The 10,933-nt window shown below is 46.3% G+C and overlaps 1 protein-coding gene across 1 annotated transcript; it reads right to left on the bottom strand.

Moving 5' to 3' along the window:
• Positions 1–4,410: 4,410 nt before the first annotated feature.
• MRPS23 (mitochondrial ribosomal protein S23) lies at positions 4,411–9,206 on the bottom strand. Its single transcript, XM_002915625.4, has 5 exons — positions 9,051–9,206; positions 8,320–8,490; positions 5,530–5,607; positions 5,200–5,326; positions 4,411–4,792 (listed from the first exon to the last, which is right to left on the bottom strand). Exons 1-5 carry the CDS (start codon positions 9,092–9,094, stop codon positions 4,640–4,642), a joined length of 573 nt encoding a protein of 190 aa, XP_002915671.1. The 5' UTR covers positions 9,095–9,206; the 3' UTR covers positions 4,411–4,639.
• Positions 9,207–10,933: the final 1,727 nt, after the last annotated feature.

Below are 10,933 nucleotides of genomic sequence, written 5' to 3'. Positions count from 1 at the left end.
CTTTAAAGAGAGAATCTGTGGAATGCTCTTAAGTGGCAAGCCATCATTATTTACAGAGAAGAGTATCATTAAAAAAAAAAAATCCGGAATCCTCTGGGAGAGTATTTTTCCGTAATATTGCTTTCATGATCAGAGAACATGACACTAAAAATTACACAAAATTACAGGACAACTTGGGCTTGCCTTTTAAGGACACATGATCAAGAATCAGGCCTACTGGGGTGCCTGGGTGGCTCAGTCGGTTAAGTGTCCTCCTTCGGCTCAGGTCGTGATCCCAGGGTCATGGGATGGAGCCCCACATTGTGTCCGCTTCTCCTGGCACCCCCTCCCCCGCTCAAGCTCTCTTGCTATCTAACAAATAAATAAAATTTTTAAAAAGGCTTGCTATATAGATGATGGGAGATATGGGACCGTTTCCTTTGTTGGCTTTCTCATTTCTTCATCCCTTAACTAAGAGCATTCACCTGGCTCAGCCCCCATCCTGTGTTTCTCTACACTCCCCTTGGAGAGCTCATTCACTCTCCTGGCTCCAACCCTTACCCCTGTGCTAGGGACCTCCTCCCCACCTCCCAGACATCTAACTCGTCCACCTGTCTGCCCCCTGCACAATGTACCATCACCCCTCAGGATGTTGAGAACCTGCAGGTATTCTTCTGGTCCCTCAGGTTTGTCACCCTGGAATCTGCCTCCAACTGGCATGACTGCAAAGACCAAAGTCTGACAGGTCTCCTCTTCCTGCCCTCCCCGCTCCCTGCCCACTCTGCCAACCCCATTCTCTGGATCACATCTGGGTGAATCTTCCTTCCACCCGACACTGCTTACACTACGTTATACTTCCCTGCTCAAACTCTCTTATACCCAGCTGAACAACTCTGGGGAGTTACTAAGGCCACGGTGGTCTGACCCCATACTACCTGTTCAAACCTGTTTTCCGCCTCTCAAGAGTAACAGAAGCATCTGTCACGCGTAATACAAGTGAACTTTGTATTCTGTCTCAATTTTCACAAAACTAACTAGAAGCCAGAGAGGCAAACATTATCCCTATTCTGTAGTCTGAGACCGTCATAGTCACACCAGCAAAAACCGGAGTAACCAGAACTAGTCCCACATCTTTGAACTTGTCTTTGCAAACTGCACTGTAACCTGGACACATGCCTTTCTTGGCTTCAGCTCAACAAACCCACACGGAGGGCCCACTCCGAAAAGGTTCTGTGTGACGCGGCAGTGGGTCCGAGTAAGAATTTCTGCACCTGTTTACACTCTGAATAGAAAGCAGGCGGTCCCCTCCAGAACGGACGGGATGACCAGTGAGGCGGGAGTGCACAGCGGACCAGGTGCGCCAACCGAATGACGTGCGCCAGTGCCGCCCGCAAGCGGCTCCACAAGAGACGAGATCTGCTTTGAACATCAGGTAACATTTCCAAGCGCGTACCATTTCTTTTTTCTTTTGTTACTGCGCTTTATGCCCCACATGTGGATTAAACTCAGAACCCAGAGATCAAGAGCCCCGTGCTCTACCAGCTGAGCCAGCCGGGCGCCCCCGAGCAGGCACCATTGGAAATGGCAGTGAAAATTGTTTCTCAAGACTGTGGTGACAGGGAGGGTGCTCCGGGCAGTGGCAACAGCGTGCCCACTTCAACTCCCCCCGCCTTTCAGGGCTCTCTGTGCAGTATTCCTGGACTAATCTAGAGCTGGCTTCTCCCCGTGACCCAACCATTATTTTATATCATAACTTAAAAGAATTTGTTCATTTTATTGTTTCCAAAGTCACTTGTCTTCCCAATTAGATTTTAAGCTCCTGAATGCAAGAATGAGCTCAACTTCCATTCTCTCTGAACATCTCTATCCCGATGATGGCTTTTGCCCACATCAATGGGGGAAGGGCTCCGAATTCCCCAAAAGACTTCACTTTCACTGTTTTGACCACTGAGATTCAACATAAAGGAAGTTTGCTATAAGGCCTAGTCTCTCTCCCTTCTACTAGGCTTAGGCTCTCCTCAGGGAAGAGTCTGTCTGGTTTAACAAGATGGAAATGGGGGCGCCTGGATGGCTCAATCGGTTGTGTCAGACTTTGGCTCAGGTCGTGATCTCCCAAGTCCTGGAATCAAGCCCCGTGCCCTGCCGAGCTCTGCGCTCAGCAGGGAGTCTGCTTCTCCCTCTTTCTCGCCCTCTGCCCCTCCCCCCGCTCCTGTGCGCATGCATGGTCTCTATTAAATAAATAAAATCTTTTTTTTTTTTTAAAGATTTTATTTATTTATTCAACAGAGATAGAGACAGCCAGCGAGAGAGGGAACACAAGTGGGGGGAGTGGGAGAGGAAGAAGCAGGCTCATAGCAGAAGAGCCCGATGTGGGGCTCGATCCCATAACGCCGGGATCACGCCCTGAGCCGAAGGCAGACGCTTAACCGCTGTGCCACCCAGGCGCCCCAAATAAATAAAATCTTAAAAAAAAAAACAAAAAACCCAAGCTGGAAATCTACGGGTGAGGGTGCAGGGATACAGGCATCCCCGTATATTGCTGGCGGGAGCGTAACTGAGCAGTTTCTATGGAGGGCAACATCAAAATAAAAGACACGCCACTCCAGCAGGACCCCTGTGAGGGATGCACCCACAGCAGCACCGGCCTGTCTGCACCCCAAGAAAACACGGAGCTACCTGTCACTCGGGCACTGATTAAATCACTAGGCATCCACACAAAGGATCTGAGACACAGTAAGTAGAAAAATGAGGTACAGGACAGCAAGCAGTCTCCCCAAGCATATGCCCAAACTATTCCTGGAAAGGAAACAGTGATAGTAGTGACCTTAGGGGAGAGAAATAGGTGGCTAAGATAGGTTTGGGAGAGGAGACCAGCTTTTTACTTTTAAATTCTGAACCAAGTACCCGTATAGTCTTTTTTTTAATTATCAGGCGCACCTCAGTGGTGGTCAGTCATGCATCCGACTCTTGCTTTCAGCTCGGGTTGTGATCTCAGGATCGTGAGGTCAAGCCCCGCATCTGGCTCCGCGGTTAGCGCAGAGCCTGTTGCAGGTTAGCTCCCCTCTCCCTCTGCCCCTCCTGCTCATGCTCTAAAATAAATCAATGAGTCTTTAAAAAAAAAAAAAGTAGGGGCGCCTGGGTAGCTCAGTTGGTTAAGCATCTGCCTTCAGCTCAGGTCATGATCCTGGGGTCCTGGGATTGAGTCCCCGTCTGCTTCTCCTTCTCCCTCTGCTGCTCCCCATTTGTGCTGTGTCAAATTAATAAATAAAATCTTTTAAAAATAAATAAAATAAATTTTAAAAAATGCATCAAACAACTAAAAATGTCTTCATCATTATGGCAAAAAAAACTGCCTTCTAAACCCCAGAAACATAAGGTTTAGAAAAGTTAACGTGTGCCCCCCACCACCAATTGTTCCTCTGAGAACAGAACCATCTCTTCCACCTGCTTAAGTCCTCCTCCCAAGGCTCGGCACTCACTGGCTGTCCATGGCTGTTGACTGGATGAAATTTACTTTCCCATCTAAAAGTAAAGCATTCCATAAACAAGAGGAATTGCAAAACGGTGACAGGGGTGGCAGGGAGACGCAGTGTGGCTGAGAATTGCTTTTGCCTCATGTACTATTCACTTTCCATTCACAGAGCACCGTGTGCAAGGCTGAGGCGTGGGCTCTGCCCTTGGTCTACCAGGAGACAGAAGAGGCTGCACGCAAAGAACAAGAGAAAAGCTACATGAGTTTCAATATCAGGAATTTCTGAAGCAGCTTATTACTAGTAGCTGAAAACCACTGGCCTGATCACAAATACAAAGGCTACAAGCTCAGAAGAAGATGTCATGTATTCAAGAGAAGATAGGAAAATGAAGAAAGCGGAGCAGCTGGCGAGGTCTCCTGAGCGCACCTCCACACCAGCAAGGCTGGTGGATGCCGGTGCAGAACGGTATCGAAATGAGCTGGCCCTCCCTTGGCAATCCAGTTATCTACAGATGTTCTCTGAATTCAGTCTTCAGCTGGTTATAATCACTTATTAATTCAAATCTTTACTGAGCAGACTAGGTTCGGGCCTGTGCTGTCTCCAGCACTCTCAACCTAATCTATGAGATGAAAGCTATAGTTTTGACCTTTGTCTATCATCAATGATAGGTTCTTACTCTTACCACAAAGCATAAGTCAGCCTGGCCTCTCAAGTTCAAGATCAATAGTTTTATAGCAAAATGTAAAGATTTTCTGCAGACAGAGACAGTTGGCCCAGGGGACACACCATATGCACAAGTAAAAGCCCGACGGAGCCAGAAAAGAGAAAAGATACCCGAGAATCAAATATAGCCAACCCACACGTTAACACAGAAATCCAAGCAGACCTACTCAGAACGGGTCCCATTCAAACCATACTTATGAAGGTTTCTTCATGCTATTTACAATTTTAAAGTAAATTTACTTTACAAGCAGCCAGGGAATTCTTTATTTAATACCGTCCTCACATAAAAGTTCATTCAAACCATGAAACTGAGCTTTAAGACAACCTAGAAATAGGAACGAAAAGAAGGCAAACATAATGCCTTAGAGATCGGGAAACATTTACACAGTTCAACTGTTAAAAACAGTTCGACATTCATCCAGTGAATACAGTTTGGCTGTCAGTATACACGGTATACAAGTTCTTCAGGGAGGTGAGAGGTCTCTCGGCGGTTCTTCAGATGTCTCCGAACGCCGGTCCTGTGAAACTTCCGGCAGAGGCTGGTTTTTTTCCAATACCGTTTGGGGTTTGACACCCGTACGTTCAGATTCCCAGGAAACAGGGCTACCTTCCTTTTGCTTAAAAGACCAGACATAAATACATTACACAGATGTTGTCATTTTCACTCCACTGACTGGCTGAAGCTGTATGACTAAGCTGCTATCACGGGGTCAAAATGTAACATTAATATCCCAGATCAAATTCTATTATAAAAAGCAATACACATGATAAAAATCTCTAGAGAATAATAATTTCAAAAGCCCTAATGACAACTCACTTGCTCCAAGTAGCAGTCACTATCATAAATTTTAGTGTGTGCGTGTACACACTTTTTTTTTTAAATTTCAGTATATTTCATCTACCAGTATTTGACCTGGTGTTCAAGGACATAAGCCAAGGTTGGATAAGGAAAACCAAGCCTTCCTTCAACTTCTAACAAACAGACAACTAACCCTAATAACAATTTTAATTACAAAATACTCACAGTCCTTGCTTCTCCTACTCTTCTCAAAATGACACCTGCTGCCAATAAAGCCTTCCCTGTTTCCGCAAATAACTTCTCTTCATCTGTTTCTCCAAGTTTCTGTAGCTCAATGTACTTCTCCACAAACCTGGAATTCCAAGCAGTCACACCTAAGGTCTGTATATTGAGAGTCATGAAGACATGCTGTTATGCAGAACCAAGCATTCCCTTAACATGTCTTCCTATAGGAATGGCTTTTTCCTCCAGTGGAATTCAACAAAACTCCTCAAACTGACAACTAAATTCCTTAAAAAACAAAAAAACTAACCCAGGACTTGTAAAATAGCTTACTGTTGACAGGTAGACTTGAAGTTTGGATTGAACAGATCAAAAGCTTTCTGACCAGATCCATAGGCTGAATAAAATTTCCTAGAAAATATAAACAACACAGTATAAATCTCTGTTTACAGATCATGGCCAAAAACAGAGTAAAGAAAAACTACTAGGCCAAACATAAGCTACTTTTTTTTTTTTTTTAAATAAGTAGTGCATGCACATGGCAAACATGCCAAATATTACAAAAAGGTATCCAATGAAAAGTTAACATTCCTGCTCATCTCTGCCCCCAACTCCCCAATTCCCTTCCAGGAAGCAACACTAACCAGCTTCTTGGGTATACATTCAAAAATATTCTAACATACAAGTATATATGTATCTATCACTCCTTATCCCCAGCCTCACAGTTTAACTCCAGGACAGAAAACACTATTGTACATCCTGCGTCTTCTACTTAATAGTTCATAGAGATCATTTCAAGTCAGTGAACCTAGATCGTTTCCAATCCTTTGCTCCTTTAGACAGTGCTGCAACGATTAACTTAATCAGCATTGCTTAGTACACTGTGCAAATGAGTCTGGAATAAATTCATAAAAATCGTATTACTAGCTCAAGGTGTGTGCATTTGTAATATGGCCTCTTCCAAACTGTCAAATGCTTCCCAAAGTAGCTGTGCCAATCTACGCTCACACCAGTAATGTATGAATGAGACTGTCTCTTTCCCCATACCTGGGCCAAATTCTATTTCCCAACTTTTTGTTGTCAATTTGACAGGTGAAAAATTATAACTTGTTATACTTTTGCCTTTTCTTATGAAATTGACTAGACATCTTTTCATGTTTGTTTNGTGAAAAATTATAACTTGTTATACTTTTGCCTTTTCTTATGAAATTGACTAGACATCTTTTCATGTTTGTTTGTTTTTTTTTTTTAATTTTATTTATTTATTCGACAGAGATAGACAGCCAGCAAGAGAGGGAACACAAGCAGGGGGAGTGGGAGAGGAAGAAGCAGGCTCATAAGCGGAAGAGCCTGATGTGGGGCTCGATCCCATAACGCCGGGATCACGCCCTGAGCCAAAGGCAGCCGCTTAACCACTGTGCCACCCAGGCACCCCCAGACATCTTTTCATGTTTAAAAGCAAACTGAATTTCCTTTTCTGTGGCCTGTCCATGTTCTTTGCCTTCCATTTGGTAGGTTTTTTCTACTGATTTATAAGTAAACTTTATAGCAGTATAAATAGGAAATTAGCCCTCTGTCATATTGGTTGCAAAAATTTTCCCCCCAATATGTTGGCTGACTTTTGATTCTGCTTGTGGTATTTTTGGGGGCAGAAAATTTTAATATTTTCCTTTATGGCTTCTGGGTTTCATGTTATACTTAAAAAGGTCTTTATCACTCAGATTATTTTTAAAATTCTCCCACGTTTTCTTCTAGTACTTTTATGCTTTCATTTTTTACATTTAGGTTTTCGTATGTCTGGAATTCATTTTGTTGCTACAAGTTCTTTAAAATATTAAAAACACTAAAAAGAAGCCAAAAAAAAAAAAAGGTTCAAAAAATTAAATGCAAGGTATTATTATTTTGACATTAACAGTAATAAAAGGGAGCAGTAAAATATTACACATTCTCCAACGACCTATCACCTAGCTCCTGCTATCCACACAGCAGAAGCACAAATGATTTTTTTTTTTTTTTTTGGAGAAAGTTAGCACGAGCAGGAGGAGCAGGAGAGGGAGGAGAGGGAGAGAGAGAATCCCAAGCAGACTCCCCGTGGTAGAGCCTGATGCAGGGTTTAATCCCAGGACTCTGAGATCATAACCTGAGTCAAAATCTTGACTGATTAAGACACCCAGACGCACCCACAAATGATTTTACTGTATAAATCCTGACCAAGTGCATGCAATGAGCCTACCCAGAAAAGCACTCACAAAGTATTTAACGCCCCCAAAGGTCTCGGGTACTACCCTGAAAATTTCCAAGTAGAGCAAGAATATACTTGTTCTCATATCTCACAGCGTGTTGGGGCCCGGGGGGGGGCAGATTCCTCAAATCAAAGGGGCCTAGAGCTCAAATGAGAATATAATGACTTCATAAATTGTTTTTTTACATCCGAAAATAGAGAAAAGAGTAAGGGGACAGGGGCACCTGGGTGGCACAGTCCGCTGAGCATCTAACTCGTGATTTTGGCTCAGTTCACAGCCTCAGGGTTGTAAAATCGAGTCTTGCCTGGGGCTCCATGCTCCCTCTGCCCTTCCCCTGTGCTCTCGTGTGTGCGTGCGCGCTCTTGTTCTCTCACTCAAATTTAAAAAAAAGAAAAAGAAGGCATATGTATTACCCTGAATAAGGTACAACCTCTGATCTTAATATATAAGAAAAAAGAATCATACAAATTCTAAGTACTAAAAACTAACATCAGTATTAGAGGGAAAGAGCTCTGCCACTGATTTCCCGGTGAGCTGACCTCCTTGAGCCTCACAGTCTTCCTGAATAAAATGAAGACAACATAGCCATCTTGTAGGGTTAGAGTAAGGCCTGAGTTAGGGAATGTTTTTTAAGAGCTCAGCATACTGCTAACGGATGCACAGAAACGGGTAGCTATAATTGCAATTATCAGTCCATTGCTGGGTTCCAGATTCTACTTCCCAGAACTTGTTACTGATTCCCTAAGTTGGTAGATTCACAAGACCTTCCCCACAGGGCAAGCTCTGGCTCCACTCCTATTAAAGTTTACCAGACTGCTAGGTAAATCTTTCCTTCTGAAGTTTTGCTGCCTCCTGTCCACCATGTGGGCTTTGTACTCACGCTCTAATCCGATCCTCGGGGTACAAGATGTCCTGGATGGCAGCTTTGGCTTTGCCATATCGCAAGCGGGGCCTTCGGAACACCGGCTCTCTCAGCGGGGGAAAGGCATTATATATGTCAAACCAGAGGGGCTTCTCATTCAACACCCCAGCCCGAATCAGGTCCCGAGTCCTTAAGGAAGAAAAAATAACTAAGGTCAATAAGTTACAACAGCCTGTCTAAGCCCCTGAATCAGCCTAGTCACAGCCTGGGGCATTAGTGGGATCACGGAGTCCACAAGACAGAACTGGAAGAAGACCAGAGCAGGGGTGTTCCCCACCTACAGTTAACATATTTCCATATTCCAAACCAACCTAACAAAGCTCAGGGGTTAAGTCCTATTTTTTCATGTGCGTCCCCCCCCCCCCCCCGCCCCATCCCCGTCGCATCGAAGAAAATACAAAGACGGCCCAGCCGGGCCCATCATCATCTTCCTCCCTTCCTCTTCCTAGAGAACTCCACTCCGGCAGGGGAGAGGTGCAATCCTGAACGGGAAAGATACGTTCAAGGAATGGTGTCGTCAAGCACACCTATTCAAGGACAGGAGAGCACGAAAGGGCCTCACCCGGCTCCGACTCCCGCTCTCCGGAGAATGCCTCGCCCTGCTCTGACCCGCCCAGACAGAGCGTGAGCTCTCGAGGGCCCCCATCCGGAGGACGTACCCTCAGCCCACCCCGGCTCCAAGCACGCACCGCGAAAAAACGCTCCCCACGGTCTCCAGCCGGCTCCTCGCCATGGCTAGCGCCTCGGACGCTCACGGCCAGGGGCTACCGGAAGCGGAAGCGCCAGCGGCAGGCGAAATGGGCGTAGGCTGCTGGCCGAGCCAAGGATCGCGGCGCAATCTGCGCAGCAGCAGCCGGAGAGCCGAGCCAGGCAGAAGCAAAGGATGAGCCGAACTGGCGCGACCCTCGGCCCCCGGCCGGTTCAGACGGGAGCACTCGATAGCCGAACAGCAAGGGAGGGAGCGGTCCAGAGCCGGGCAGAAGCAATAAATGACCGATCTAGAGGAGGGATTCAAGGGGGCGCTTGCGTTACTCTTTCAGGCCTTGCGGAGCCAACTCCAGTGAAGAAGGTGAGGCGGAAGAAGGGAGGCGCAGCCTACGTCCGGGGAGCTATCTAGGCCAGGACACACGTAAAGGCAGAAATGACAAGTACAGCGGGGCAAGGCCCGGACTGCGCCTTATCTTACTTGGAGCCACAGACCCCGCAGAAGGAAACCGAGGCCGAGGACGGGCAGGCACAAGCCAAAGGTCACACTAGAGCCCGAGCCTCCGTCCTCCGTGCCCTGCGGTGCAGCGCGCCCCGGAAGTCCGTTGGCCCGGGAGCCTCCTGCATCCGCTGAACTTGGGATGCTGCCGGCAACTAGTGCTTTCTCCGCGGAGGCGTCGCGGGCTCGCTCGTCCTTGGAGCTGGAAAAGCGAAAGTGAACAGAACAAATTCCGAGACGGAGACTCAAAAATCTGCGGAAAGTAGCCTCTCAGGGTGACCTTTTGGTCCAAGAATAATACTTCGGGTAGAGTACCCCAGAGAAATCAAAGCGCAATTTCAGGAGGATACTCGTGCAGGGATCGTCATTGCAGCGTTGCAGTGGGGGAAAAAGTCCAATGGAAAGTGATGGTTCATATAATCCTATGCAATCCCATGCAGCTATTAAAATGAACAAGTCTGTCCCTATGTATTTACCTACATGCATGCCTATGACTTCTAGTTAAATGAAAAAGGTAGTTGCAGAGAAACATTTTAGTGGGATCCTAACCTGTTTAAAGAAAAAAGAAAACACCTTTATTTGTGATTGTCTGAAGATAGAAACTATGTGGAAGGCACACAAGACTGTAAACATTGGTTATCTCCAGGGAGACTGCAAGAGAAGAGAGAATTTTTTCTTTGTATATCCCTCAGAATTTGACCTGTAAAGAGTTTTTGTTCATATTTGAACTTTTTAATCCGATGAAATGTTTTGAATCCCATACACGCAAAACAGCTCCTGGGAGCCCCTTACCATCTTTGTCAGCCAGAAAGAGCAGCAAGTCATCCCAGAGCCCTCCCACTCTATGGGAGGCTGGTAAGGAGGAGCGAAGTAATGTTTGAGGAGCAGTTACTGCTTGTGTGTGTTATCTTGGAATCCACACACCTACCCAGCGGGTAGCTATTATTAGCCTTATTATAGATGAGAAAGTNGAGGAGCGAAGTAATGTTTGAGGAGCAGTTACTGCTTGTGTGTGTTATCTTGGAATCCACACACCTACCCAGAGGGTAGCTATTATTAGCCTTATTATAGATGAGAAAGTGNCTTTCTGGCCTTGCGGAGCCAACTCCAGTGAAGAAGGTGAGGCGGAAGAAGGGAGGCGCAGCCTACGTCCGGGGAGCTAGCTAGGCCAGGACACACATAAAGGCAGAAATGACAAGTCACAGCGGGGCAAGGCCCGGACTGCGCCTTGTCTTACTTGGAGCCACAGACCCCGCAGAAGGAAACCGAGGCCGAGGACGGGCAGGCACAAGCCAAAGGTCACACTAGAGCCCGAGCCTCCGTCCTCCGTGCCCTGCGGTGCAGCGCGCCCCGGAAGTCCGTTGGCCC

Source organism: Ailuropoda melanoleuca, chromosome 13 (genome assembly GCF_002007445.2).
Source record: "Ailuropoda melanoleuca isolate Jingjing chromosome 13, ASM200744v2, whole genome shotgun sequence".
Lineage (NCBI taxonomy): Eukaryota > Metazoa > Chordata > Mammalia > Carnivora > Ursidae > Ailuropoda > Ailuropoda melanoleuca.
The sequence above is the reverse complement of the archived record's forward strand: the minus strand, read 5'-3'. Positions and strand labels throughout refer to the sequence as shown.

Coding starts and splice junctions, on each gene's coding strand:
- MRPS23 (XM_002915625.4), bottom strand. CDS start 9,094: ATGGCGAGGAGCCGGCTGGAGACCGTGGGGAGCGTTTTTTCGCG. Junction 8,491..9,050: donor GTGGGGAGCGTTTTTTCGCG/GTGCGTGCTTGG, acceptor TTCTTCCTTAAG/GACTCGGGACCTGATTCGGG. Junction 4,793..5,199: donor GAGTAGGAGAAGCAAGGACT/GTGAGTATTTTG, acceptor TGGTCTTTTAAG/CAAAAGGAAGGTAGCCCTGT.